Source organism: Oncorhynchus clarkii, chromosome 20 (assembly GCF_045791955.1).
Source record: "Oncorhynchus clarkii lewisi isolate Uvic-CL-2024 chromosome 20, UVic_Ocla_1.0, whole genome shotgun sequence".
Lineage (NCBI taxonomy): Eukaryota > Metazoa > Chordata > Actinopteri > Salmoniformes > Salmonidae > Oncorhynchus > Oncorhynchus clarkii.
This window is the reverse complement of record NC_092166.1, coordinates 76,168,690-76,194,262: the sequence shown is the minus strand read 5'-3', so window position 1 is coordinate 76,194,262 and position 25,573 is coordinate 76,168,690. Positions and strand designations below refer to the sequence as shown.

Sequence of the window (25,573 nt, the reverse complement as noted above, 5' to 3'; positions counted from 1 at the left end):
ACATACACCTTAGCCAAATACATTCAAACTCAGTTGTTCACAATTCCTGACATTTAATCCTAGTAAAAATTCCCTGTTTTAGGTCAGTTAGGATCACCAATTTATTTTAAGAATGTGAAATGTCAGAATAATAGCAGAGAGAATTATTTATTTCATATTTTATTTCTTTCATCACAATCCCAGTGGGTCAGAAGTTTACATACACTCAATTAGTATTTGGTAGCATTGCATTTAAATTGTTTATCTCGGGTCAAACGTTTCGGGTAGCCTTCCACAAGCTTCCCACAATAGGTTGGGTGAATTTTGGCCTATTCCTCCTGACAGAGCTGGTGTAACTGAGTCAGGTTTGTAGGCCTCCTTGCTCGCACACGCTTTTTCAGTTCTGCCCACACATTTTCTGTAGGATTGAGGTCAGGATTTTGTGATGGCCACTCCAATACCTTGACTTTGTTGTCCTTGAGCCATTTTGCCACAACTTTGGAAGTATGCTTGGGGTCACTGTCCATTTGGACGACCCATTTGTGACCAAGCTTTAACTTCCTGACTGATGTCTTGAGATGTTGCTTCAATGTATCTACATCATTTTCCCGCCTCATGATGCCATCTATTTTGTGAAGTGCCCCAGTCCATCCTGCAGCAAAGCACCCCCACAACATGATGTTGCCATCCCAGTTGCTTCACGGTTGGGATGGTGTTCTTCGGCTTGCAAGCCTCCCCCTTTTTCCTCCAAACATAACGATGGTAATTATGGCCAAACAGTTCTATTTTTGTTTCATCAGACCAGAGGACATTTCTCCACAAAGTACGATCTTTGTCCCCATGTGCAGTTGCAAACCGTAGTCTGGCCTTTTTTAATGGCGGTTTGGGAGCAGTGGCTTCTTCCTTGCTGAGTGGCCTTTTAGGTTATGTCGATATAGGACTTGTTTTACTGTGGATATAGATACTTTTGTACCTGTTTCCTCCAGCATCTTCACAATGTCCTTTGCTGTTGTTCTGGGATTGATTTGCCCTTTTCGCCCCAAAGTACATTCATCTCTAGAAGACAGAACGCGTCTCCTTCCTGAGCGGTATGACGGCTGCGTGCTCCCATGGTGTTTATTCTTGTGTACTATTGTTTGTACAGATGAACATGGTACCTTCAGACATTTTGAAATTGCTCCCAAGGATGAACTAGACTTGTGGAGGTCGACAATTGTTTTTCTGAGGTCTTGGCTGATTTCTTACCATTTTCCCATGATGTCAAGCAAAGAGGCACTGAGTTTGAAGGTAGGCCTTGAAATACGTCTACAGGTACACCTCCAATTGACTCAAATTATGTCAATTAGCCTATCAGAAGCTTCTAAAACCATGACACCATTTTCTGGAATTTTCCAAGCTGTTTAAAAGCACAGTCAACTTAATGTATGTAAACTTCTGACCCACTGTAATTGTGGTACAGTGAATTATAAGTGAAATAATCTGTCTGTAAACAATTGTTGGAAAAATTGCTTGTGTCATGCACAAAATAGATGTCCTAACCAACTTGCCAAAACTATAGTTTGTTAAGACATTTGTGGAGTGGTTGAAAAACAAGTTTTAATGACTCCAACCTAAGTGTATGTAAACTTCCGACTTCAACTGTATAGTGTATCTTAGCTTAGCCTTACCTCTCTCTGCAGACTGGCTTTGCTTAGCTTTGCCTCTCTCTAGACTAGCTTTGCTTAGTCTTCCCTCTCTCTAGACTAACTTTGCTTAGCCTTGCCTCTCTTTAGACTAACTTTGCTTAGCCTTGCCTCTCTCTAGACTAGCTTTGCTTAGTCTTCCCTGTCTCTAGACTAACTTTGCTTAGCCTTGCCTCTCTCTAGACTAGCTTTGCTTAGTCTTTCCTCTCTCTCTGACTAGCTTTGCTTAGTCTTGCCTCTCTCTGCAGACTTGAGCAGCTCCTCGTAGTAGTCCTTGCAGGCCAGCACCTCCCTTTCTAGCTGGGAACAGTCTGCCACAGTGAACACCTCCGACTCCTTGCTGTCCTCCAGGAAGTCCTCAAAGTGGGATTGCAGGTTGCTAAGGACCTGCTGGTGCTCGCCTGGCAACATGGTCTTAATCTGGGGTGAACAGGGGAAAACACAGACAGACCCACACCATTAAACCTTATCAAAATGTTTTATGAAAAGGTTCAGTCACCAGCTACAGTATAATGATGAAATTGCAGGTCAAGTCGGTGAATATGAGAAACATTAGACTTTAATAACATCATTCTCTTTTCTGTGAAGACCTGAATGAGACAATGACAGGTAATTCTACCTCTATCACTGAAATTCTAGGGTTTAAGTGTTGCTAATGGGGATGTATCTTGAGAAGTAGATTAAGTAGTTAGAAGTTAACGTACTGAGGACACGTTCCAGTCGCGGACGGCTCTGACGTCCGCCATCAGGTAGTGCCAGGAGACAACGCTCTTCATTTTTATGTGGGAGTGGTGCCATAGAGCCAGGACATTCTGGTACAGCTGTTCAATTCTGCTGGCCTGGTCCACAGCCTCTTTGTTGGGTGGAGGCACGGTGAAGCAGACAGAAGGAACCATAGCCTCGTTCCCAGACGGACTGATCACCTTCCACTTGGCCCGGTGAGAGTTACTGGCCAGGACACACTCATCATCCTTATAGATGGTGATCTAGGAGAGACGAAGTGAGACATGACAAATCAAAATGACTCTACCATTTCACTCCGAAATCCAAATCAACTCAAAGTATCAAACTTTTGATCCGCTATCTTAATACATCTACCTCGATTTAAAATGGCCAGAAATGTTCCTTAGCGATCTCAATGCATATCTTGTTACTACAGAAGACAAGTGTGAAGGCTCAATTTAAAGAATGTGACTTGTGATGAACTACTTGAATAGACAGAAAAAGGACGGTGTTACATATCTATAAAAAGAGACATTGTACCTCTATTTGTCGGTAGTCACAGATGGCTTTGACGGGTATGGAGGATCTGACAGGGGTATCTGGGTTCCTAGGCTTGAGCTGGACGATGGCCTTGGCCTTGCCCACCAACCCAGCCACTGTGCTGCGGTACTGGAGGAGCTGCTCCTTCTCATCCTGTTCCAGCATCAGTGAAACACAGGGGGATTATGATACCATACCAGCTCAGTATGAGCTGAATTCACTCACAGGGATAGTTGGTTCATCTTTAATGGTGGGGTATTCACTTGGAACCTCTATGAATCCATCATGTCTGACCATGACAGTTTATTTTTTAAGTTAACCTTTTATTTACAATGAAGGCCTACTCCGGCCAAACCCGGACGACAATGGGCCAATTGTGCGCCGCCCTATGAGACTCCTAATCACAGCCAGATGTGATACAACCTGGATTCAAACCAGGGACTGTAGTGACACCTCTTGCACTGAGATGCAGTGCCTTAGACGGCTGCGCCACTCGGGAGCCCTGATTTCACTGATTTAACAACATCGTTTTGGGAATCTGGCTAATGATTGTGTACCAACCAGTTGTTATTTGCCAGCTTACCATGGATTCCTGGATGTGATCTTCCAGCTTGTGTACACTGCTTGTCCGATCACAGCCATATTTTCTCTGGATGTCACCTTGCAGGCTCTTCAGGTAATCCGTGGACTCTTTGGCATTATTGAAAAACTGTATGGAAGGGTAGAAAGAAGATCAGATTAACTTTTTGCAACTAGCATGCCTCTGTCCATTTGTTTGAGGAAAGCAGATAACTAACTCACCTCAAAATAGACTGTGTTGTCTTTGAGGTGCTGCTCCACACAAGAGCAGAGCTGTAGGATCCAACTCCACTGGGTCTGCATGGCTGCTTTGTATGCCTGGAGGATTCCACATAGAATCATGTTAGAATTAAAAATGCTGTATAATTGTTCTTGTTGGAATAAGTTACTAAAGCAATTTAAATATACAATATTGTTGAGCACTTATGCAGGTTCTGATACCTGGAAATTAGTAATAATATGTATATTTTAATGGACAAATGACCACATTATCTGAGACAAACAACCTAATGGATTTATCATAAAAGGAGTTGATATGACATGGTTTTGGAGTGGTTATGGGACATCTGTAAACACAGACGGTGCTTACTTCAAGAGTTAACCTAGCAGGGTGGTTCTCCTGCAGAAGGTTCTCTGCCCTGTCCTGTACAGACTTGATCACCTCCTCCTTTTCATCCAACTCTCTCATCAGATCCTACAGAGAGAGCGAGAGAGTGGGGTAGAGAGAGAGAGAGAAAGAGAGAGAGAGAGAGAGAGAGAGAGAGAGAGAGAGAGAGAGAGAGAGAGAGAGAGAGAGAGAGAGAGAGAGAGAGACCGAGAGAGAGAGAGAGAGAGAGAGAGAGAGAGAGAGAGAGAGAGAGAGATATCACACTGCATCCATGGCCTCCAAACATGGCCTGGAACCAATCCCCTCCCCTCTTCAAACACCATGACTTGCAGGGGCACGTACACGCATTTCTAAATGCCAGATGGAAATAAAGTAGTTTGAAGAGATATCAAAATGATTAACTGAATCAATCTGAATAGAAAGTAATATAGACGATCACAGTGGTATTTTCTAAAGGTGTATCCCCAAAACAAGCCCCTGTAATTCCTTTCCACCCATCACATCACCATAGGAGATATGATCACCTCAAGGTATCTTTTCACTCACAGAAAATGTGTTAATTCCCTTAGGTCTAGAGAGTCAAACCCAATTCCTTGTGGAAAGGCTATACATGCCAATGGTGGATCCATGCCAGAAATGTATAGCTCTACGGTTTCGCTTGAACATCTATAACATTCAACTCCTTCTAAAATATCTACCCTAATGAATATGAACGGCATTATCCTCAGATGTGCCTGAACAGCCAAACATTCTGGAAACCAAATAATGAAATAGAAATCCAACAAGCTGAACAGTGGAGGGACTCACAGAGTGGTACTGTCTCTTCTTAGAGATGTTGCCGTTGAGATCGCTCCAGTCGAAAGCGACCTCCTCCTCCTCTTTCTCATTGAGCCAGATGAGTTCCATGGTGGCCCGTGAAACAAAGTCATGGAGGCTCTCCAGGTTCTTCTGACGCTCCCGCGAACAGTTCTACAGAAGCACAGAACCATGGGAAATAGTCAGGATCTCCATGTGCTATTCAACTAAGCAGTGAAGTGGTTATTTTACTACTTAGGACTGCCAATGATTTTAATAGGATACTTACTAGTAACTTCCCATACTGGGTTTCCAATTTTCCCAGTTTCTCAGAATAACTTAGTTTTTGGGTCATCTGAGTCTGATATAAAGAGACATACCATGTTTTAATTACTTGACATTTAAAAACATTGCAGCATTAAGGGGTTAACGCTTTTTTTTTTAAACTATTGAATGTGATGCACAGAGATATTATATAGTTTTTCCAAATAAAAACTTGGCAGAATAGGCTGACAATTGCTTGTACATACCTCACTAAGTTTGGCTTCTTTAAGGCTCATTTGAAATTCTTCGATGGCTCTGTGAACCCCTTTGTGGTTCTCTAAATGTGTTTCCACACTTGGCAAATCAGATCCCCAATCTCCACGATCCAATTGCACCTTCAAAGGAAGACAAAACAATTCAGAATGGGTCTCAAATGTCTAAATCGCAAATATCAAAAGGTACAGAATTATACAAACATTGTAGTGAACAGGTCTCTTGTAAAATATAATATTTATCTTAATGAGGCAACCTGTATAAATAAGGATAAATAAATCCAATCAAGAGTCTGACCCCAGAGCTTCGCTAAATCCTCACCTGCATCTCCTCCACCCAGTTGATCAAGTCCTGCACAAAGTTTATGTTGACCTCATCCTCGGTCATGTTGGGGTCCACTAGCGAGGACTTGCACAGGGGCTTGCGGATCTGCATGTGTTTGAGGTGCTGGAGGTCTCCCGGGGCCATACCCATTCCTCCGCCCCCCATGTAGGCCTGCACCGAGCCGGGCTGCATGCCGCCGGGGGTCAAGGCGGGGCTCAGGGCAGGGGTGAGGCCCGGGGTAAGGATGGAGGTGAAGGTGGAACCGGGGGTTCCCAGGCCTCCAGGGGTGAGGCTGGAGTTGAGGTTGGAGGAGGAGAAGCCTGAGTTGAGACTCTGAGTGATGCCTGAGATCATCATCGTGGTCTGTTGGGGGGTTAGGGTGCGTCCTTGTCTGTACACAGAGGAACACTCTTCCCTCAGGCCCAGCAGGTCGTCACGGAGCTTGGATACCCTAGATCATACACACAACACACAATGACATGTTTATTCATATAGTTCATGATTTATCATTTATCAGTTTACATGAGGTTCTTATCATTCTCATAAACAAATGTGTAATTCCCTACACTATGTAGCAATCAATATTTCACAACAAATGTTTCCTTTATGTCTATGTGTTGCGTGATATCTAGAAAAAGCAGGAAGTTTGCACCTTTGAACAAGCTGATCGGAGTAGTAGTACTTCCCATCCAGTAGAATCTGGATATCTACCACCTGCTGTCTCAGCAGGTTTTCACATTCCAGAAGGTGCCCAGCGGTCTCGGCCTCATTCTGGAAGTGGACCCCAGACTCCAGCCTCTTAGCATCCTGAGAAGAAATGTAAATGTCCAAACTGTTGTTAATGTACTTTTCTATTACAAAGTTCAATAACAATATCGATATAAAAAAAATAAAGACACAACATTTGCGTCAAGAAATAAACATAAGTAAAAGCAGGAGTATTCTGAGGTTTTGTGGTAAAACATTCCAATGTGGTACTTACAGACTGCAGAGCTGCTCTTGCTAACGCTAGTTTGTCCTCTCCATTGACACAGTCCCGCTGGACCCTGGTGGCAATCTGCTGCAACATTTCAAGCCTAAAAGACACAAATATTTAGTCAATTTACATTAATATTGTACAGAAGTAACATTACCACATAAACAAAAAAGATGTGGCAATGCAGTGCCATCAAAGTTCCACTTGAAAATCGCATCTGCAGAAAGAAAATCAACAACAGAAAAGGCTCTGACAGCCCTGACTTCTAATGGTTAACCTCACCTTGATCCATACAAAGAGTTGTTATTCAGAAACACTGGAAAGGCTGGGGTGCTGGAGAGCAGTGGCTCCATGGCTGGTCCTGAGAGGTTCTCAGAGGAACCCAGGCTGGTCAGAGTGCTGTTGCTAACTGATGAGACACTGCTGTACCCCAAGTTATATGACATGTTGCTGTGCATGGTAGAAGACTATATAGGACTATACCGAGCCACTCAGAGAATCACACTAGCTAGCTAATTTCTCTTCCATCTAAGACAGGAACTGCAGCACAGACTCAGCCCCAACGATATGCGACACACACACAGGTCCACCTGGCACGGAGTGTTTATGTCTCCCCTTTTTTATAGGCTTGTACGTGTCCTCACGTACAGAAACCTACCCTTAAAGAATATTTTGCCCTAGGCCATAGAAGCTCATGGTATTCTTGCACAATCCATTACAGGTTCAGACAGTAACCGTTGATGGTAACAGGAGTCATCAGGCATTTTGGATTGAAACGTTGTCTTTTTTGTGTGTCTGAATAAATCAACTTGGGAGCATAACAGAGATGCAGACATTCCTTTTTCTATTTAACAGGGGGTGTGGCACATACTACTGGGCCTCTATTAGTCTGCATAGCCAATAATGATCTACATAATATCACACAAAATTACCACATATCAATAAGCCAGGTGATTTCCAACATTTGGTATTTGGTATTTTATTAGGATCCCCATTAGCTGTTGCAAAAACACAAATAGTCCCTGCAGTCCAAGAATGATAGATGCAAGATGACATGATAAGAGAACAATATTTGCCTGTGACTGTGTCAGACTGTCAGCTTATAAACAAACTGATGTTGACAAAAAATAAGGTGGACATCCCCCATCAGCACTTAAAATCAAAAGTACCTCAAAAAACCCATCACTGAATAGCTTGAGCCGATAAACTAGGCATGGACTCACACCACCATGGACTCACACCACCATGGACTCACACCGCAGTTAATGCCTACAAACCTGACAAGAGACATGACAGTATTTTAGAAATAAAGAGATACGAGAAAGATGCATGATTTTACAACACCTCAGTTTGAAGAACTCAGCAGTTAACCAAACCACAAAATATAAAAAGTGTAAAGACAATGTAATTTAGTGAACCTCGGAAGAATCCAATTACTGCACATCCTTAAACAGAAGTATGACAATAAAGTCTAATAATAAAAGAGGTGACTTGAATCAAGAGCACTCACCATTGACACAGAAACCAACCATGAATTACCGTTTTGCATAGTCATTCAGGTAATCGGATCAAATCTTCAATCTTAGTTACCTCTGACTTATTGCTGTCATGTAAGTACGGGATCAGTATTATAAATCACAGTAGTGTGTGTTACTCCTGCAGCATGAGAAGGTTGATCCTTCATACCTATCCACCTCAGGCCTCAGGCTCTTCTCTCTCTCCAGCATGGCCACGATCAGCTTGCCCCATTCCTTCTCCACATCGTTGGGGTGATATCCCTGAGGAAGCTGGATACGACCAAACTCCATCCACACCTGTCCCCCAACACACACACAGCAACATCTTAGTGAAGTTCATTGTAGTCTGCTGGTTAAGAAAGAGCTTACAGACCCAAAAGAACAACCGAGTGTACGTCGTGATAGCATACCTCAAGCATTTTGTAAAGATGCTTGATTTTGCTCTTCTCGGTTTCTTTCAGCGGGATTTCATTCTCTTTAAACTGCAAGTACTGTGTATAAAGTGCCTGTAAAAAAAATTTAAAAATTAAAAATGTTTTCAATTTTAACATAGAAAAATATAAAATAAATATAGAATCAATACATTTTGAACAAGCTGTTACAAATTAATCTAATCTCAGTGTGTATACTCACACTCGTCTGCTTTGAAATGGCTGTACCACACAGAGCTCCTGTAGTCTTAGCAGCTGTGGACTATTTGAAGTAAACGGAGCAGCTCTCTGATACCCGTCAATATCGCTTTAATATTTCATGAGAGACGCTACTTATGGGCCATTTGAAGCCTCAGAGAGCTCGGGTTCTTAGCCTCGGGCTTTCAGGGCCAAGCAATATAAACTGATATCCAACTGACTGAAAACCAACCAGACAAACACTTCACACATTGGATGCTATTTGGAGGTTCATTCTTCATCAAACTAGGGCTCTTTGTACCATTCAATATGGCTGAAAATTCAAGCTGCATTTGATCTGTAATCAAATTGTATTTTTGCTTTACCTTGAGTTCCACTGGGTTGTTAGGGAACGCTCTGTCTGACATCACTGCCACATTGTGTTTGAGCCACTGGCTCAGGTAATTCACCATGTTCTGGTACTCTACCCATTTTATATCAACATCCTGTCAAGAAAAACATTTGATTATTAAACATATCAGTTTTCATACTTACATTGGCTCAGGCAGGGATGGGTGCATTTTCTAAATGGACCAAGTTCTTGGTGTAGAGCGTATCGTGTTGTTCAAGCAATACATATTAGATCTATAGGGCATCTACAAATATTGCCATTGTACAACGTGCAAAACAACAGCTTGTCATAATTTTGCTTTAAATAGTTGGTGCTATACAAACTAATCTACAACAAGAAGTACAGATGTAGGAACTTAATATGATCAACCTTTTGTAGGATAACTTTCCTGCAATTCAGAAAATGTAAAACGTGTAGCGTATTTGAGGTTAAAAAATGCTTCTGAAATGTGTAATTTCCACTTTGAAATTTCATACTTGATTTTTTCTTAGGAAAAATGTATTAAAACCTACAAAAAAATAGTAATTATAATCCACATAATAATTCACATTTACTGTGACTGCAGGATTTTCCTGCTGTAGCAAACTGGCTCAAATTAAGATCCTACATCTGCAGTTAAGGTTCTCTGCTGTGGTTACTAGAGTACACACAGTTTAGCATTCTTCCATAGCCTCTAAACAACATTTACACAATGTTCTGGGAGGGGTTCCAGCACCAAAATACTCCCTTTAAGCATCCAGCTCAAGCTTTCAGAATTATTTGCCTCAACAAAGCCAGATGGAATAAAATGACTTCTCTTAAACATATGAGTGATACAATGGAATGCATATTATATAACATCCGTGCCCAATCACAACCATAAATCAAGAATCACAGTCGAGAACCAAATCAAGAATATAGTCAAGAATGTATGCCAGGCGTGGCGCAGCGGTCTAAGGCACTGCATCGCGGTGCATAGAGGCGTCACTATAGATCCAGGTTTGATCCCGGGCTGTGTCACAGCTGGCCGCGACTGGGAGACCCATGAGACGGCACACAATTGGCCCAGCGTTGTCCGGGTTAGGAGAGGGTTTGGCCGGCTGGGATGTCCCTGTCCCATCGGGCTCTAGCGACTCCTTGTGGCGGCCGGGCGCATCCACGCTGACTTCGGTCGCCAGCTGTACGGCGTTTCCTCTGACTCATTGGTGCGGCTGGCTTCCGGGTTAAGTGAGCAGCGTGTCAAGAGCAGCGATGGGACAAGAATGTAACTACCAATTGGATATCACAAAAAGGGGTATAAAAAGTACCCAAAAATAAAAATATATAAATAAATGAATGTATGGTCAAAGTTATGACAAAAGATTTATAACTGGTGTGAATTCAAAGGATGTAAGTGTGAAATATACTGTACATCCAGTGGTGAAGTCCCATGGTGGTAATCAAATTCAAGAGGACAGCATAGAGACTGCAGTCAATGGTTACAATGATACAAGTCAGCCCATGTTGACAATAGGACATTGTTGTTTTGTATTGAGATGTTGATTTTGCCTTCATCATACAGTATTTGAAATATAAAACGCTCTTCTCAACTCTACTCACATAGGACACTTAGGTGCACCGTACAAGAGTCTGTTCATGGTGTACTTACATTTGCATTGATACCGTCAACACCATCAGGTACTTTAGGGAAGACATCATACAGAGTGGAGACGTATGTGATGACTGACTTCTCATCAGGAGTCTGCACATCCACATCTGGTGAGAAAAGGTGAAATAAGACCCAATACACAACGTGATCGTCGGTAGGTACATGATTTAAGGGAGTGTTCATAATCATAGTGAATACAATGTTTGATTTAAATCTCATGTATCCCATATACATGTTGTGTCTTTTTCATTTAGTAAAGCATCGTCCGTATAAAGAAACAAATAACAGTCAGTAAGTTAAGCTGTGCTTAGAAGACATCTCCTCCCTCTGGTAATAATGCATTGCATTTCTTCCAGCTGTTTTACAGTAGCAAAGATGTGTCAATGGCTTGGAGAATGTTTACCTGATGTGTCAAACAAACCATTAGAGAAAAGCATGTGGATAAACAGAATAACTCACCCTCAGGGTCCAGTAGTCTGGCCACCCCAAGCCGTTCAGCCACACTAAAGGCCTGTTCTAAGTTTGACCGGCTAGTCTGGGCCGACACTCTGGCCATATCCACCAGGTCAGGCCTGCAATGGAAGAGAAAATACCAGTGGAAGCTCATTAAGATTGACTGCTTTCTGTTTTATGAAATGTTATTATGAGGGTACAAATGTATTATTTTGGAAAATAATAATTTAGGGTGGTTTGCATTGTTGTTTTAGGTTATTTCAGCGGTGTCAGCACACACTATACTTCTTGAATAGTTTTGTTTAATTAGCAAGGAACAAACATTTTTGTTTGGAGGAAAGTTTTAGTGTGATGACTAGCTAATGTAATATAAGCCTGTAACATGATGTAATATAAGCCTGTAACATAATGTAATATAAGCCTGTAACATAATGCAATATAATCCTTTAACATCATGTAATATAAGCCTGTAACATAATGTAATATAAGCCTGCAAAATAATTTTATATAAGCCTGTAACATCATGTAATATAAATCTGTAACATCATGTAATATAAATCTGTAACATCATGTAATATAAGCCTGTAACATAATGTAATATAAGCCTGGAAGCTAAGTATAGAGTAAATGCCTAGGGATGCAGTCAGTCCCAGACTTTCCAGTGAAATAAATCTGTTTTTGCTCAAGAGGACAAGGACAGTCGGGCCAGCCCAACATACAGTGCCTTGCGAAAGTATTCGGCCCCCTTGAACTTTGCGACCTTTTGCCACATTTCAGGCTTCAAACATAAAGATATGAAACTGTATTTTTTTGTGAAGAATCAACAACAAGTAGGACACAATCAAAGTATTAACTTAAGGGGGCTGAATAATTTTGCACGCCCAATTTTTCAGTTTTTGATTTGTTAAAAAAGTTTGAAATATCCAATAAATGTCGTTCCACTTCATGATTGTGTCCCACTTGTTGTTGATTCTTCACAAAAAAATACAGTTTTATATCTTTATGTTTGAAGCCTGAAATGTGGCAAAAGGTCGCAAAGTTCAAGGGGGCCGAATACTTTCGCAAGGCACTGTAGGTCAATGGTTAAGTAAAACAGTTCCACATGACCCACACATACATCAATATCCATTGACCTTAACAATGGTTGACAGCAAATAATTATGTGACATTAACCATAACAAACAAAAGGGAGAGAAAAAGGATAAATACGTCTCCATCTACTAGTCAGTCTAGTTAATCTAATTTTAGGTCAGTCCAACAAGGTAGAGCAGTATTTCTCATCCCTGGTCTTCCAGTACCCCCAACAGTACACATTTTTATTGTGACCCTGAACAAGCCCACCTGATTTAACTTGTCAACTAATCATCAAGCTATCAATGAGTTGAATGAGGTGTGTTTGAACAGGGCTACAACAAAAATGTGTACTGTTGGGAGTACTGGAGGACCAGGGTTGGGAAACACTGACGTAGAGTGTACATACTGAAATCTGATCATGTCTAGATGAAAAGCTAACAGCCCACTAATAACTAGTCAAAACCACTAAGTGCTGCCTCATTGGAATGAGGTCCAAGATTCAAAATGTGGTGGTGAACCGCAGACATGATTCAGCAAGACACAGCAAGTCAGAGGAGGAAAATAGTTATGTTGTTATGTATATTGTTTTTGTTATACACTGGGAATATACTCCTAGTGATATTACAGTTAAACCCTAATGAAAGACAAAATTGTTTTTAATATCCATTACAAAAGCATTGTGGAGCATTCAAGAAGGTCACTGTGCTGGAATTTCTTTGGTGATTGGTGACATGTACATTTTCTTTATCCCCTTACACTTGTGTATAAGGTAGTAGTTGTGGAATTGTTAGGTTAGATTACTCGTTGGTTATTACTGTATTGTCGGAACTAGAAGCACAAGCATTTCGCTACACTCGCATTAACATCTGCTAACCATGTGTATGTGACCAATTCCATGTTATTTTATTTTTATTTTATTTGATACAAGGGTCTCTTTTTCAGATACAGGTTCTGTACCTCAAGTGTTACCTGTATTTGTGAATGATGGTGTTATCTGTATTTGTGAATGATGGTGTTACCTGTATTTGTGAATGATGGTGTTACCTGTATTTGTGAATGATAGCGTTGAAAAGCCTCCCGTCCCTCCAGGAGGAGGTGAAGTTGTCACAGCGTACGCCCACATAGCCCTCGGTCATCTGCTGGGACCACATCAGCAGACGCTCCTTGGCTGTCATGTCCTCCGACTCCCCGCAAACATGGATCTCCGAAATCTGGAGAGGAACAACATAGTTAATACAGCTGTTAGTGTCATTACACCTACATCACAGATGTAGGATCTTCATTCGAACCAGTTTGCTACAGCAGGAAAATAATCCAGCAGCAACAGGAAATGTAAATTATTATGTGGATTATAATTAATGGAAGGTTTTGTAGGAGTTGGTCGATTTTTCGTAAGGGAAAATCAAATCTCAAATTTATAAGTGGAAATTACAAAACTTCAGAAGCCTTTGATAAACCTCAAATACACTATACGTTTTACGTTTCCTGCATTGAAGAAAAGTTTGCCTGCAACAGGGTGATCAAATGAAGATCCTACATCTGTACCATCAAACACCTAAATTACCATCAAACATATGGGTGAGACAGACCAAATAATACTTCAGGGACATTTCTCAGATTTCAGGAACAGCATTTCTAGAGTCAGAATAACTAATAACAACATTCATTTCCTAACACACATTATCATGTGCTGAATTAATAAAAACACATGATAATTGTCTGCACCAAATTCAAGACAGACACCTCCATATTTCCTTATTTGGTTGTAAAATGTAAAATTGGCAGTGTCGACATACAGCTGGCTAATAAATAAGCCATTCGTTGGCACATGTTAAAGAGTGTGATGACCTCAAACCAAACACATTCCCCTGTTGCTTCAACTCAGTTGACATCAGGTAGCAATTCCATGTATCTGGAGCTGGAAGAACAACATGATCACCTCTGACCTAGACAACAGGAAGCGACCTTTGAACCACTCCTGCTGTGTTATCATGTTTCATGTTTTGCAAGGCAATGTTGACCTAGTTACACTTTCACAATCTGGTGGATGAGCTAGGAAAGACGGACATTGAAACTAAGGTTGAGAGAAATGATGATGAGTCCTTTAAACAGGTCAACATTCACAAGGCGGTTTACCAGTACGTGTACTCAGAGCATGCGCTGACCAGCTGGAAAGTGTCTTCACTGATATTTTCAACCTATCCCTGACCGGGTCGGTAATACCTACATGTTTCAAGCAGACCAACATAGTCCCTGTGTCCAAGAATGCAAAGGTAACCTGCCTAAATGACTATCGACCCGTAGCACTCATGTTTGTAGCCATGTAGAGCTTTGAAAGGTTGGTCATGGCTCACATCAACACCATCATCACAAAAACCCTAGACCCACTCAAATTTACATACAGCCCAAACAGAACCACAGATGACAAAATCTCTATTGCACTCCACACTGCTCTTTCCCACCTGGACAAAACACCTACGTGAGAATGCTGTTCATTAACTACAGCTCAGTGTTCAACACCATAGTGCCCTCAAAGCTCATCACTAAGCTATGGACCCTGAGACTGAACATCTCCCTCTGCATCAGGACCCTGGACTTCCTGACGGCCGCACCCAGGTGGTAAGGCTAGGCAACAACACACGCTGATCCTCAACACGGGGCCCCTCAGGGGTGCGTGCTTAGTCCCCTCCTGTACTCCCTGTTCACCCACAAATGCGTGGCTAAGCACAACGCCAACACCATCATTAAGTTTGCCGATGACACAATGGTGGTAGGACTGATCACTGACAAGAAGAGAAGAGAAGAGGTCAGACACCTGGCAGTGTGGTGCCAGGACAACAACCGGCATCCGACCGCAAGGTGCTACAGAGGAAAGTGTGTTTGCATTGACCCCCCCCCCCTCCTTTTTTACACTGCTGCTACTCACTGTTAATGATCTATGCATAGTCACTTTACCCCTACCTACAAGTGCATATTACCTCAATAACCATGACTAACCTGTACCACCCTAACCTGTACCCCCTGTATACAACCTCGTTATTTTTATTTTATTGTGTTACTTTTTTTACTTGAGTTTATTTAGTAAATATTTTCTTAACTGTTATTTTTCTTAAAATTGCATTGTTGGTTAAGGGCTTGTAAGTAAGTAAGCATTTCACAGTAAGGTCCACAACTATTGTATAAATCAAATAAAATGTGATTTGATAATGTGATATATCGTAGCAGTCTTGTTCAGTAGGTTTGGGGGCAGGCTAAAAGGATAATATTCACTGCATTTGGAAAGTACTCCGAGCATTTGACTTTTTCCACATTTTGTTACAAAATATTTTTATTCTAAAACGGATTCAATTGTTAGTCCCACTTTGGGTCTTCTTGGGTATGATGGCACGAGCTTGGCACACCTGTATTTGGGGAGTTTCTCCTATTCTTCCTCGCAGATCCTCTCAAGCTCTGTCCGGTTGGATGGGGAGCGTCAATGCACAGCTATTTTCAGGTCTCTCCAGAGATGTTCGATCGGGTTCAAGTCCGGGCCCTGGCTGGGCCACTCAAGGACATTCAGCGACTTGTCCCGAAGCCACTCCTGCGCAGTCTTGGCTGTGTGCTTAGGGTCATTGTCCTGTTGGAAGGTGAACCTCTGCCCCAGTCTGAGGTCCTGAGCTCTCTGGAGCAGGTTTTCATCAAGGATCTCTCTGTGTTTCGTTCATCTTTCCCTCGAGCCTGACAAGTCACCCAGTCCCTGCAGCTGAAAAACATCCCCACAGCATGATTCTGCAGCCACCATGCTTCACAGTAGGGATGAAGGCCAAAGGGTTCAATTTTGGTTTAATCAGACCAGAGAATCTTGTTTCTCATGGTCTGAGAGTCTTTAGGTGCCTTTTGGCAAACTCTAAGCGGGCTGTCATGTGCCTTTTACTGAGAAGTGGCTTCCGTCTGGCCACTCTACCATAAAAGCATTATTGGTGGAGTGATGCAGAGATGGTCCTTCTGGAAGGTTCTCCCATTTCCACAGAGGAACTCTGGAGCTCTGTCAGAGTGACCATCGGGTTCTTGGTCACATCCCTGACCAAGGCCCTTCTCCCCCGATTGCTCAGTTTGGCCGGACAGGCAGCTCTAGGGAGAGTCTTGGTGGTTCCAAACTTATTTCATTTAAGAATGATGGAGGACACTGTGTTCTTGGGGACCTTCAATGCTGCAGAAATGTTTTGGTTCCTTTCCCCAGATCTGTGCCTCGAAACAATCCTGACTTGGAGCTCAACGGACAATTCCTTCGAACTTATGGCTTGGTTTTTTCTCTGACATGCACTGTCAACTGTGGGACCTTCTATAGACAGGTGTGTGCCTTTCCAAATCATGTCCAATCAATTGAATTTACCCCAGGTGGACTCCAATCAAGTTGTAGAAACATCTCAAGGATGATTAATGAGAACAGGATGCATCTGAGCTCAATTTCGAGTCTCATAGCAAAGGGTCTGAATACTTATGTACAGTGCCTTGCGAAAGTATTCGGCCCCCTTGAACTTTGCGACCTTTTGCCACATTTCAGGCTTCAAACATAAATATATAAAACTGTATTTTTTTGTGAAGAATCAACAACAAGTGGGACACAATCATGAAGTAGAACGACATTTATTGGATATTTCAAACTTTTTTAACAAATCAAAAACTGAAAAATTGGGCGTGCAAAATTATTCAGCCCCCTTAAATTAATACTTTGTAGCGCCACCTTTTGCTGCGATTACAGCTGTAAGTCGCTTGGGGTATGTCTCTATCAGTTTTGCACATCGAGAGACTGAAATTTTTTCCCATTCCTCCTTGCAAAACAGCTCGAGCTCAGTGAGGTTGGATGGAGAGCATTTGTGAACAGCAGTTTTCAGTTCTTTCCACAGATTCTCGATTGGATTCAGGTCTGGACTTTGACTTGGCCATTCTAACACCTGGATATGTTTATTTTTGAACCATTCCATTGTAGATTTTGCTTTATGTTTTGGATCATTGTCTTGTTGGAAGACAAATCTCCGTCCCAGTCTCAGGTCTTTTGCACACTCCATCAGGTTTTCTTCCAGAATGGTCCTGTATTTGGCTCCATCCATCTTCCCATCAATTTTAACCATCTTCCCTGTCCCTGCTGAAGAAAAGCAGGTCCAAACCATGATGCTGCCACCACCATGTTTGACAGTGGGGATGGTGTGATGAGCTGTGTTGCTTTTACGCCAAACATAACGTTTTGCATTGTTGCCAAAAAGTTCAATTTTGGTTTCATCTGACCAGAGCACCTTCTTCCACATGTTTGGTGTGTCTCCCAGGTGGCTTGTGGCAAACTTTAAACAACACTTTTTATGGATATCTTTAAGAAATGGCTTTCTTCTTGCCACTCTTCCATAAAGGCCAGATTTGTGCAATATACGACTGATTGTTGTCCTATGGACAGAGTCTCCCACCTCAGCTGTAGATCTCTGCAGTTCATCCAGAGTGATCATGGGCCTCTTGGCTGCATCTCTGATCAGTCTTCTCCTTGTATGAGCTGAAGGTTTAGAGGGACGGCCAGGTCTTGGTAGATTTGCAGTGGTCTGATACTCCTTCCATTTCAATATTATCGCTTGCACAGTGCTCCTTGGGGTGTTTAAAGCTTGGGAAATCTTTTTGTATCCAAATCCGGCTTTAAACTTCTTCACAACAGTATCTCGGACCTGCCTGGTGTGTTCCTTGTTCTTCATGATGCTCTCTGCGCTTTTAACGGACCTCTGAGACTATCACAGTGCAGGTGCATTTATACGGAGACTTGATTACACACAGGTGGATTGTATTTATCATCATTAGTCATTTAGGTCAACATTGGATCATTCAGAGATCCTCACTGAACTTCTGGAGAGAGTTTGCTGCACTGAAAGTAAAGGGGCTGAATAATTTTGCACGCCCAATTTTTCAGTTTTTGATTTGTTAAAAAAGTTTGAAATATCCAATAAATGTCGTTCCACTTCATGATTGTGTCCCACTTGTTGTTGATTCTTCACAAAAAAATACAGTTTTATATCTTTATGTTTGAAGCCTGAAATGTGGCAAAAGGTCGCAAAGTTCAAGGGGGCCGAATACTTTCGCAAGGCACTGTAAGTAAGGTATTTCTGTTTTCTTGTAATAAATGTGTTTTCACTTTGTCATTATGGGGAATTGACTTGCCTAGTTAAAATTGTAAATTGCTCAAAAGACCAACATGAACACAAGGTTGTTACACTTTCGTATACTTAGAATTACGTCATGGAAAATAGTGGTCTCGCAGAAATAAAATGCTTCCTTTGGGATTTACATGTACATTTTAGTCATTCAGCAGACACTCTTATCCAGAGAGACTTACAGTTAGTGTATTCATCTTCAGATAGCTAGGTGAGACAAATACATATCCCAATCGTAGCAAGTACATTTTCCCTCAGAGTAGTTATCAGCAATCAGTGCTAGTGGGAAAATACTTTTCTTATTATTTTTTTGTGTGCGTGTGGGGGGGGTGGGGGTGCGCCGTGGGATATTTTCCTTTAGAATCTGAAAACAGGGAAATTGTGTAGCTGTGTCTGAGAAGTAAGAAGTGGGTGAGTTGCATGGACCTCAGTAATCATAACATCAACATTTCAAGGAGAATCAAAGGACAAATAACCTTTCCAAATGCCAGCTGTTTATCACTGAAGTATACTACATTGCTAAAATCCAATCATTTACAGCAAACACATTGTACACATAAATAAAAGATGCATGATTTTTCCATAAAAGCAGTATCAAACCACTTTAGAACCTGGTTTGTCATAAGTGGTAGAACCCTAGTAGCCAAACTTGAGCTGAGGTGAGGCTCACCAGAAACACTGCTGAGTGAAATATCTTGTGAAGGGAAACAAGTTAGTTAAACTACATAGAGCTTTGTAATTATCTCTGTGTCCATGTGTTGTGGCTTTGTAGGATGTAACGTGTATATTACAGCTCTACATCACAGTTATGCTGTTATTTGACTCAAAGGGATTCTTACACGATGTCATAGTGTAAATATAGTTGTCTTCTGAATGGTTTTAGAGAGCAAATGGCGGTTAGCAGTCTGCCAGTACAGTACAGGGAAAGATAGTGGCGTGAAGCCAAATCACACATCAACTCAAACACCGTCTCCATGCAACGCCACTGCAATGGAACAACACTTCACGGAATAATGAAAACATACGAAAGCATCTGTACAGATGTAGGATCTTAATTTGAGCCATGATACAGCTGCAGGAAATGCAAATTATTCTCTGGATTATCATTAATTTACATTTTTGTCTGAAATTTCAAAGTGGAAATGACAAAACTTTAGAAACCTGAAATACACTACAAGTTTGCATTTCCTGCTGAGCAGGAATCAGAGAGGTGAGGGGGGCTGACATAATCGATATCCACCGCGCCCGAGGAACAGTGGGTTTACTGCCTGGCTCAGGAGCAGAGTAGTTCTGCTAAAAAAGCTCAAATTCAAGGGGATGCAGGCGAACATAACGAACAAACCACTCTTCATGATTCCACTCGTTCACAACGACCTAGACGTAATTAGAAATGTCAGAAAAAGAATATAAGCGCTCTGAGCTATGATCACCACTGGGAGCGATATTTACAGTTACATACACCTCAGCCAAATACATTTAAACTCAGTTTTTCTCAATAGAGAGCAGAGAGAATGATTTGTTTCAGCTTTTACTTCTTTCATCACATTCCCAGTGGGTCAGAAGTTTACAAACACTCAATTAGTATTTGGTAGCATTGCCTTTAAATTGTTTAACTTGGGTAAAACGTTTCGGGTAGCCTTCCACAAGCTTCCCACAATAAGTTGGGTGAATTTTGGCCCATTCCTCCTGACAGAGTTGATGTAACTGAGTCAGGTTTGTAGGCCTCCTTGCTCACACACGCTTTTTCAGTTCTGCCCACATATTTTCTATGGGATTGAGGTCAGAGGTTTGTGATGGCCACTCTAATACCTTGACTTTGTTGGCCTTAAGCCATTTTGCCACATCTTTGGAAGTATGCTTGGGGTCATTGTCCATTTGGAAGACCCATTTATGACCAAGCTTTAACTTCCTGACTGATGTCTGGAGATGTTGCTGCAATATATCCACGTAATTTTCCTACCTCATGATGCTATCTATTTTGTGAAGTGCACCAGTCCCTTCTGTAGCAAAGCACCCCCACAACATGATTCTGCCACCCCCATGCTTCACGGTTGGGATGGTGTTCTTCGGCTTGCAAGCCTCCACCTTTTTTCTCCAAACATAACGATGGTCATTATAGCCAAACAGTTCAACTTTTGTTTCATCAGACCAGAGGACTTTCCTCCATGTGCAGTTGCAAACCGAAGTCTGGCTTTTTTATGGCGGTTTTGGAGCAGTGGCTTCTTCCTTTTCGCACCAAAGTACGTTAATCTCTAGGAGACAGAATGCGTCTCCTTCCTGAGCGGTATGACGGCTGCGTGCTCCCATGGTGTTTATACTTGTGTACTATTGATTGTACAGATGAAAGCGGTACCTTCAGGCGTTTGGAAATTGCCCCCAAAGGATGAACCAGACCTGTGGAGGTCAACAATTTTTTTCTGAGGTCTTGTCTGCTTTCTTTTGATTTTCCCATGATGTCAAGCAAAGAGGCACTGAGTTTGAAGGTAGGCCTTGAAATACATCCACAGGTACACCTCCAATTGACTCAAATTATGGAAATTTACAAGCTGTTTAAAGGCACAGTCAACTTACTGATGTAAACTTCTGACCCACTGGAATTGTGATACAATGAATAATAAGTGAAATAATCTGTCTGTAAACAATTGTTGGAAAAATTACTTGTGTCATGCACAAAGTAGATGTCCTAACTGACTTGCCAAAACTATAGTTTGTTAACAATAAATTTGTAGAGTGGTTGAAAAACAAGTTTTAATGACTCCAACCCAAGTGTATGTAAACTTCCGACTTCAACTGTACATGCTGACCCGTAACAGATACTAAATATATATTTAAATGTTTTTCAAATTTGAAAATATTACTGAGGTCCGGACCTCATAGTTACGGCCATTGTTACAATAGCTGGCTACTGATATGCTAGCACATGATATTTTGGTCCACACATATTGGCTGGCTATAAATAGCTTGCAGTTGGTTTACCTCTTGTTTGGCGGATGTACACTTGGAAGACACTTGGAGAGATAATAGATAATCTGGAGAGAGGGACCCTCTTCCAGAGCAGGTGTGGACCCTCCTCCTCTTGTGAACTTGAGTGCTCCATAAGATTTCGGGGAGCTCTTCTAGGTTCTCTGATCTGTCATTGTCTCCTCTCAGGGTTCGGAGCATATGCTCCATGGCGCCGAATGTCATTGCCCGCGTCAACTGCTTATGTGACAGCTTCTTTTCCAGCAGGCTGTCCTTAGGAGCGATACTCCTGGAGGTTTTGGTGATGCCATGGAGAATTGCCTCTCGGTCTGTCTGGTGTGCTGAAATTTGTCCCGATTGGGATGCTAACTTATTCCCAGGAGGAACTTTGGGGACCTCCCCAACATACAGCCCTTTGTTCATACTTCCCAGCCTGGGTCTGGGTGTCTCCCCTTCCTGTCCTCCCTCCATCCCAACCTGGCTCTCCCTGATGCCCATGTCTGCTTCATGCTGGAGCTCTACCCTCCTGGGGATATCCTCCTTACTCTGGACGCTCTCTCCCCCTCTGCTCTGGATGGATTCTGGCCACTGAAACTCCCCCAATTTCCTCTTCTTCTTCCTCTGGAAGTAGCGCCGGCCGCGAAGCTCTTTGGACTCGGGGCTGAGCGGAGCTTTGGTGTGGTCCACATAACATTCCTCCTTGGGGCCCCTCACACAGCCACACACGTTGCCCATGACTTTCAGACATGCATTCCCTTTCTATAAACTGTGTTAAGTTCCTTCTAACTGTAGTTTTCACGCCGGGATTCCGCTAGTGAACTTAACTTGATCTAGAGCTCTGTTATTCCACTGAGAGGCAGCCATAGTTCTCCTCCAAGGGGGAGGAGAGGAAGTGATGGCAGGCAGCCTGGCAACAGACCTAAACACCCCTCCCCGTCACACAGAGATGGGTTGCCTGGGGAGAGAGTCTGTCTGTCTGTCCTTATGCCTGCCTGTCGCAGACTCCCAGAAGAACACAGCTGAGATGTCCCAGGCACTTCCTTCTGTCACTCCTCTCTTCTGTCACTGCTCTCCTCTCAACTGCTCTGCTCTTAGGAATCCTCTAAGTCTCTGAAACATTTCCTTTGCCCGGCTAATCCAACACAAACACATAAATGCACCACCGGAGAGGCAGAGGCACTGCCACGTCCCAAACGATTCTACCTCATAGCTGACAGAGAGAGAAACAGCCCTGCTTCCTGGTTCGGGGTGTCCTCCTTATCTGAAGTCTAAACACAGCCCCCTCTGGGTGTGATTTCACCCCACTGCAATTCCCCACTATGGTCGTGACCCCGACTTTGAAAACCACTGCATTATGTATTACTGCCCCACAGTTGCAAGAAGTGACAAGGCTCCTAGACTCCCACGCATAGGCTACTTTCTGTCCCTAGCACTAAAACTGAAACTAAATCATATAAAAAACATATAGAAATGTTTTTATGTAACTTTAAATAAAAACTAGTAAATTCGATTTAAAAAAATAATGGAAACTAAAGTGAATTTCGTCAAATGTGGCTGTTTATAACAGGGCTGCCTGTCTGACGGGGGGAAGGGAGGGAGAGCAGCAGGACAAGATCAGCTGGCTGTCTGGTGTCTGCTCTGCCGGCTAATGGCCACTGATTACACCATATGGGAAAACTTTGCTCAGCAAGTTGGCCTTCCCTGATAGGCAGTACCAAGCAGAGAGAATCCCTGCCTATCATAGGGGCTTTTAAAATAACAGGACAGCATGGGTCAACAAAAGCAGTCGACGCAAATCCTGGCAGCTAACAAAGCCCTACCACTTTGTCTATTAATCAGACTGTATACAATCGCAAAGCCAGAAGTGGGGCTTGAGTCCAATGGTTTAAACAAACACTATTATCCAGCCAGACCATTGCCATCCCAGTTCAACTGAGGGCAAATACAGAATACACTTAGCACAGGAAGTGACTTGTGTACACTATACGACCTATGGAACACACATAGTGAGTAGATTATATGTAATTGTATATGTGAATTGTATAGCATGTACTGTCCATGAAATGCATCTAAAGCTTGTGATTTTTGTTTAATATATTCAACAACATTTGGGACAGATAGTTCAATTGGCAAGACCTCAGGAAGAGCGTTTATTGAAATAGTATAAATAATTATTTTGCACAGCACAACTAAAAAGAACTGTCCCACCAGGCTCTGACACTATTCTGACGGCAGTGACATTTCCCCTGAAGGTTCCAGAACTAGGTCCTGCAGTTTACATACTGTATACCTGGCTGGCTACAGCACATTCAACATTCACAGTGTACTGCACAAAAGGAAAACTACTTCATAAACCATAACACAAGAGCAGCCTATATTTACTTTTATGGAAAATCTGCTTTCTATGTTAATGTATATATAAACTGAACAAAAATATGAACGCAACAACGCAACAAGTGTTGGTCCCATGTTTCATGAGCTGAAATAAAAGATCCCAGAAATTATTTCCATTCAAATGTTGTGCACAAATTTGTTTACATCCCTGTTAGTGAGCATTTATCCTTTGCCAAGATAATCCCTCCACCTGACAGGCATATCAAGAATCTGATTAAACAGCATGATCATTACACAGGTTCACCTTGTGCTGGGGACAATAAAAGGCCACTATAAAAAGTGCAGTATTTTCACAAAACAAAATATGACAGATTAAAGGGAGCGTGCAATTGGTATGCAGACTGAAAGAATGTCCACCAGAGCTGTTTTCAGAGAATTGAATATTCATTTCTCTACAATAAGCAACCGCAGACCACATGTATGGCGTTGTGTGGGAAAGTGGTTTGCTAATGTCAATGTTGTGAACAGAGTGCCCCAAGGTGGTGGTGGGCTTATGGTGTGGGCAGGCATAAGCTATGGATAACGAACACAATTGCATTTTATCGATGGCAATTTGAATGGACAGAAATACTGTGTATTCCAAGTCATGTGAAATCCATAGATTAGGGCCTAATTTATTTATTTCAATTGACTGATTTCCTGATATGAACTGTAACTCAGTAAAATCTTTGAAATTGTTGCATGTTGCGCTTATATTTTTGTTCAGTATATAAATTCCTGTGGTGTTTAAATAATATCTGAGTTTTGGCATACTGTAATTTCTCATTCCGTGCAAACCAATGTGGAAAATATAATTACAGTCTTCCAGCATTGAATAAAGTCTTAAAATACAGACATATATTTCACTGACTCATCTCAGATGTTTGTTTTGCAATGTCATCCTACTCTATCATTTCATCCTTTTTATTCACCCATCTAACAGGATGCTGGTGCTTCCAGCAAATGGCTGTCTTTGATCTCTAGAGAAGGGTGGAAGGATGGAAGGACGGAAGAGTGTGTTCATTACATTATGGCAGATTCCATCCTATCACATGCATTATGTCCCCTGGTGAAACAAGTCCAAAGCCTCCATAGATTGGTTTCTGTCAGTGAGATTTATTTTCGTAACCCTTGGAGACCTTGACTGTCAGTCAGATGACACTGTAGAGACCAAAGAGCAACAATATGATGATGCATCGTCAGTATATTCAGGTCTCATATATTCGGCAGTGTATTCAGGTCTCACTGCATCGTCACGACAGTGTATTCAGGTATCACTGCATCATCAGGGCAATGTATTCAGGCCCCACTACATCGCCACGGTAGTATATTCAGGTCTTACTGCATCATTTCAGCAGTGTATTCATGTCTCACTGCCTCTTCACTGCTGAGACGATGCAGTGAGACCTGAATACACTGCCGAGACAAGGAAGTGAGACCTGAATACACTGCCGAGACGATGAAGTGAGACCTGAATACACTGCCGAGACAAGGAAGTGAGACCTGAATACACTGCCGAGACGATGAAGTGAGACCTGAATACTCACTGCATCGTCTCTGCAGTGTATTCAGGTCTCACTGCAGCTATTGATTTCCACATGAGACTGACTGAGTGGAAGACAATGCTTTCAATGCCTTG

General features: G+C 42.1%; 1 protein-coding gene across 1 annotated transcript in view; it reads right to left on the bottom strand.

Annotated features, from left to right (window-relative positions):
• The window catches only part of LOC139376916 (dystonin), a 195,659-nt gene that overhangs the window by 84,748 nt on the left and 85,338 nt on the right, over positions 1-25,573 (bottom strand). Inside the window, exons 8-25 of the mRNA XM_071119911.1 lie at positions 13,478-13,644; positions 11,366-11,478; positions 10,907-11,013; positions 9,254-9,373; positions 8,670-8,765; positions 8,429-8,556; positions 6,749-6,842; positions 6,419-6,573; positions 5,764-6,217; positions 5,436-5,564; positions 5,195-5,266; positions 4,918-5,079; positions 4,093-4,197; positions 3,726-3,821; positions 3,508-3,633; positions 2,925-3,077; positions 2,366-2,647; positions 1,898-2,081 (exon numbers count right to left, since the gene is read on the bottom strand). Of these exons, the coding sequence (XP_070976012.1) occupies positions 1,898-2,081; positions 2,366-2,647; positions 2,925-3,077; positions 3,508-3,633; positions 3,726-3,821; positions 4,093-4,197; positions 4,918-5,079; positions 5,195-5,266; positions 5,436-5,564; positions 5,764-6,217; positions 6,419-6,573; positions 6,749-6,842; positions 8,429-8,556; positions 8,670-8,765; positions 9,254-9,373; positions 10,907-11,013; positions 11,366-11,478; positions 13,478-13,644 (2,743 nt within the window). The remainder of the gene's footprint in view (positions 1-1,897; positions 2,082-2,365; positions 2,648-2,924; positions 3,078-3,507; positions 3,634-3,725; positions 3,822-4,092; positions 4,198-4,917; positions 5,080-5,194; positions 5,267-5,435; positions 5,565-5,763; positions 6,218-6,418; positions 6,574-6,748; positions 6,843-8,428; positions 8,557-8,669; positions 8,766-9,253; positions 9,374-10,906; positions 11,014-11,365; positions 11,479-13,477; positions 13,645-25,573) is intronic.